Source organism: Pyrus communis, chromosome 3 (genome assembly GCF_963583255.1).
Source record: "Pyrus communis chromosome 3, drPyrComm1.1, whole genome shotgun sequence".
Lineage (NCBI taxonomy): Eukaryota > Viridiplantae > Streptophyta > Magnoliopsida > Rosales > Rosaceae > Pyrus > Pyrus communis.
In genome coordinates, this window is record NC_084805.1 from 4,175,963 (window position 1) to 4,180,766 (window position 4,804).

A 4,804-nucleotide genomic window follows, 5' to 3' on the forward strand; every position below is an offset into this window, starting at 1 on the left:
TTCTCAGTTAATAATAGATCTCTTCTTCAAGGGCAAAGTTCAGCCAAACACTGTAGGCCGAAGACCTCAGAAACAAAAAGGCAATGTTTAGGCCAAAACTAACGCTTTGAGCCAAGCCTAGATTTATTCTCGGTCCAGAAGGGGATACTGGGAATATTTTGTCATGGGCCAAGTCCAATGGAGTTCGGCCAAATCCTATCAAGAGATGGTTTGGCCTGGATAAGGGTGAAGTGGTCGAATCCTAGTGCAATAAGGATTCTTTAGAAGCTAAAGATGCTTTGAATCAGAAAAGATGCTGAGAATTGAGGGATGAATCTGAGTGATAAAAGAGCTTGGCTTAAAGTCCTATAGGGGTTAGGATTGGTCAAGACTTAATCAAATTGGGTTAAGGAATTCTAGTCCGAGTGAAATTCTACCTCGGCCATAGAGGAAATCACTACTATAAATAAAGAAAAGGGTGCATCATTCAAAGCCTCTAATTCAACACGCAATTGCCATGCGCAAACCTCTTAAACACCTTGAGATTTTTATTTTCTTTTTTCCCGCCAACACATCTTTAGTTTGGATAAACAACACTATGAAGGCAACCGGCGATATCTTCAGTTTGGATAAACAGCACTAAAGCTGTAGAATCAGCCGACCAATGAGCACCTTCAATTTGGATAAACAACACTGCTTCGAGAACGACTGGTTATTTATCCAAGTCTCGGTCAACAAGGATTTTCGAGTCCTTGTTGGTAGAGGTCATCTCATCAGCATTCTCAACAAAGTGAGGTGTTACTAGATTACTACATTCGACACACTGAAAGCTGAATTTGATATTGAACTTCGTAGAACTAGCAGCCTGTGTCTTCAGGCTCTAGAACCCGAAGGCCGAGACGTGTTCCTTCCTCGGCCGCAGTCGCGAGATTAAGAAGCCATCGGTGCACCCAACACCACATCAACATATTTTACTCCCCAACCGAACTCAGGCAACGTGTTGGCACACCCCGCATTCGACCGAATGATGTAGTTAGCTTTAATTACTCAGCCTGCGCATCACGTAGGCTAGGTTGTTTTTAGGATCAACAGTTTCAAACTCAACAACAAAGTTTCACAAAAGAAACATTATGGGCATACATCCATGAAGTGTAAAGGGATTCGGTTTGGTTCGGTTTCTGAACCTAAAAAACCAAAACCAAACCAATGATGTTCGATTCGGTTTGGTTTGATTTTTCAGTTTCAGTTCAGTGCTTAGTCCGATTTTTTTCGGTTTTCGATTTTTTGAACCCATCCCCTAATAATGACTACTCTTGTTACAGTAATTCACTCAAAACATAAGTACAGGTGTTGCCAATTTATAGTGAGGCCCACCCCCGGAAGGCCCAGAATCTTCGGCCGAAAAGCGAAAGTAGTGTCAATCAGTTGTGTTGTGCGTGTGTGCCGAAGTAGAGAGCTTGCCGAGCAGAAACTAGAAAGTGTAGGCTCAATGGCGTCTCTGTCACTCTTGCGCACTCTCAGACGGAGCAGAGGCATCAGCAGTGTTAGTCTTAGTGTTGGTAGATTGTTGTCGTCAGGAGGAGCAGGTGCTGTGAATGATGAGTTTGTCCAAGATTCTGAGGAAAGTGACAACCTGAAGAGCAGAGTCTTCAGTCTCAGGCAGCCCAAGCGAAGCGCCACCAACGTTCTTCAGAGATGGGTCTCTGAAGGCAACCCAATTTCCATTTCGGACCTCCGCCAGATCTCGAAGGACCTCAGCAAGTGTCACCGTTACAAGCACGCCCTCGAGGTTGGATTCTCTTTTTATATTTGGGAAATTTGCCAAAATGTTCATTTTTCAAATCGCAATTGGTGAAATGATGGGGTTTTCAGTATTATGTGATTACTTTGTGGCCGATATTTGATCGATATGTTGTCAATATTTGATTTAGTTCAGCAATTGGGGTTTGATTTCTGATTATTGGAGCTAATTGCCCCCTTTCCTTTTTTTCACTGTTTGATATTTTGTGTTTGGTTAGCTAGAAAACGAGGGAAAGTTGAAAGCTTGGAATAGAATAGGAGATTGTACAATTTTCAATCGCTTAAATGATCAAAATCAAACAATGACCACATACCAATAAAATATTAACAACATATTGAAAAAATCCGGAAAACTGTTCATTTTAGCAATTAGGATTTGTATTTTCATCGTTTCAGTAAATTCCCGATAAATATATTACCTTTGCAATCTGAAGGGTAGGCTTTTGGCAAAAGGTTTAAATGATGTCATGTAAATTGCCTAATCCAAGTATTGTGCATGAGCATTTAAAAACGGATAGCAACCCCAGCCCGTTTAAATTCCTATAAGTTTTTATAATGTTAAAATGAAATGTATGTGCAGTGTGCACTAACTTTTCCTTGTTTCTAGTTGAGCTTGTCGGCACTAGACTTGTGCTTACTAAGGTTTTAACTTTATTTCACTTGCAATAGGTGTCCTTCTACAGCTTCTAAGTCTACCCAGCAGGCTCGTTTTGTATGTAGGATTGGATTGGAATGGATAAGTCCTTACATTTAAGGCATATTGATGGTACAAGTGAATGATTTTTCATTACGAGGGGATTAGAAGAGGAGTAGACATGAAGAAAACTCATCCCTTCTAATCCTACAATTTTGGAGAGATTTGAAATGGATAAGTTTGCTTCATGAGTAATCCATCTTCTACCCTCTAGTTGGTCATAGTTTTTTCATTTCTCACCTCAATATACCTTGAAATTATGGAGTTATCCATTCCAATCCAATCCTACATACGAAACAAGCCAGCATGTTTTCACTTTTTTTTTTTTTTTTTTTTCTGGTTTAAAAATGTCTAAACGTAAACATATTTCTTGTTTCCAAAACAAGAATGAAATTGAGAACACAACAAAATGTAATCTTCGTATGCCTCTTTTAGTTCTCTGTTTCAGTGCATTCTGTTTTGTACAAGCTTGCAGATATCCGAGTGGATGGTCAGCCATAATGATTTTGAGCTATCAGATTCTGACTATGCAGTCCGCATTGTCTTGATGACAAAAGTTTTTGGCATCGATGCTGCGGAACGATACTTTGAAGGTCTACCACTTACTGCAAAAACAAGTGAAACGTATACTGCTCTTCTCCACTCTTATGCTGGGGCAAAATTGACTGAAAAGGCTGAGAACCTCTATGAGAGGATAAAGGAATCTAACCTGTCCCTTAGTGCCCTTACATACAATGAGATGATGACTATGTACATGTCAGTTGGGCAAGTAGAGAAGGTCTCTTTAGTCGTGGAAGATCTGAAATGCCACAAGGTTGCACCGGATATCTTCACTTACAATCTTTGGATTAGTTCATGTGCTGCAACTCTAAAGATTGATCAACTTCAACAGATTTTAGATGAAATGAGACATGATCCTGGTTTTGGCGAAGGATGGGAGAGATATATTAACCTGGCAAATATATATGTTAGCATTGGGCATCTTGTGAATGCAGAGTGCAGCACTCTAGTAGTTGAAGCTGAGAAAGTAATCACACAAAGAGAATGGATCACGTATGACTTCCTTATTATTCTGCATGCTGGTTTAGGAAATAGGGAAAGGATTGATCAGATATGGAAATCCTTGATAATGACTGGGCAAAACATGACAAGTAGAAACTATATTTGCATTCTTTCTTCATACCTAATGCTTGGCCAGTTAAAAGAAGTAGGAGAAGTTATTGATCGGTGGAGGCAATCAACTACTACAGATTTTTCTGTTACTGCCTGCAGTAGGGTTTTCAAAGCTTTCACAGACATTGGGTTGACTGAAAAGGCCCACAACTTCAAGATGCTTCTGATTCAGAAGAACTGTGATCCTACAAATTCGTTAGAGTAGAAGAAAAAAAATGAGTTTTGGCGGAGATAGTGGAACGTATATGCAACAATTTATGATGTCTGGATCCTTTTATCAAATGACTGAATAATATACCAGTATTCAGCTGGGTTGATAGTTCCGCTGTTTTGTTTCTATGTTTAGTCTCAAGTACATTGTTTTATGGAAAATTGAAGTTTGTGTTTATCCTTCCCATCGTTTGTTCATTGCAAGTGCAGCACACACCAAGTTCTTTGTACATCACTACAAGTCAGGTAAGATCAATACGTTAAATATTATCTATATTATGCTTTTAATGCTCATATATTCCATAGAGATGTAAGCATTGTGTTAATTATACCCGATGTTTATAGAACATAAGCAATAACAGCCGTAGAAAATTGGAAAAGTTATCCTACAAAAGTGAGTTTGTAGCACTTGAAGCCATTCTAGAGTACTAGTTTGTAGAGAGTTAATTAACAAAGCATTCATAAGTAACCTCATGTTTCAGCTAGTGTTTTTCTTTCTATCTTCTTATTATGTGGTTGCATCCTTGATCAAGAAACAATTTGTGTAGATTGTTGGAGAATGGAATCTCATATCAAGTATCTGATAATAAAATATACAATTAATGTATGAGAAATTTGATCCTTAATATCATTGAGCCCTTTTATGATAAAACTCCACGCCTAGTAATAAGTAATTAGTAAAGATAATATCGGTGATGTTGGTAGTGGCTATACTGTAGTATGGCTACTTGAATTAATACTTACTTTTGGGTATATGATAATTAGTTTTTACAAGGAATTAGGTACTTGGGTATATGATAATTAATTTTTACAAGGAATTAGGTACTTTTTATCATTTCCCATTTGATATTATTGCTGCTATCTTGTGGGAAAGGCAGCTTAAGTTTAAATCAAATAACACATGCCCTATATTTTGGTTATGATCATGTTAACAGTTAGTCTAACTCA

General features: G+C 38.2%; 1 protein-coding gene across 1 annotated transcript; it reads left to right on the forward strand.

Moving 5' to 3' along the window:
- The first annotated feature begins 1,390 nt into the window (after window positions 1-1,390).
- LOC137729683 (pentatricopeptide repeat-containing protein At5g09450, mitochondrial-like) lies at window positions 1,391-4,034 on the forward strand. Its single transcript, XM_068468687.1, has 2 exons — window positions 1,391-1,768; window positions 2,949-4,034. Exons 1-2 carry the CDS (start codon window positions 1,469-1,471, stop codon window positions 3,849-3,851), a joined length of 1,203 nt encoding a protein of 400 aa, XP_068324788.1. The 5' UTR covers window positions 1,391-1,468; the 3' UTR covers window positions 3,852-4,034.
- The last annotated feature ends 770 nt before the right edge of the window (window positions 4,035-4,804 follow it).

What these genes read in the sequence shown, in the direction of transcription:
- LOC137729683 (XM_068468687.1), top strand. Translation starts at nt 1,469, where the DNA reads ATGGCGTCTCTGTCACTCTTGCGCACTCTCAGACGGAGCAGAGGCATC. An exon ending in GTTACAAGCACGCCCTCGAG is followed by an intron (nt 1,769 to 2,948) that starts GTTGGATTCTCT and finishes ACAAGCTTGCAG; the next exon opens with ATATCCGAGTGGATGGTCAG.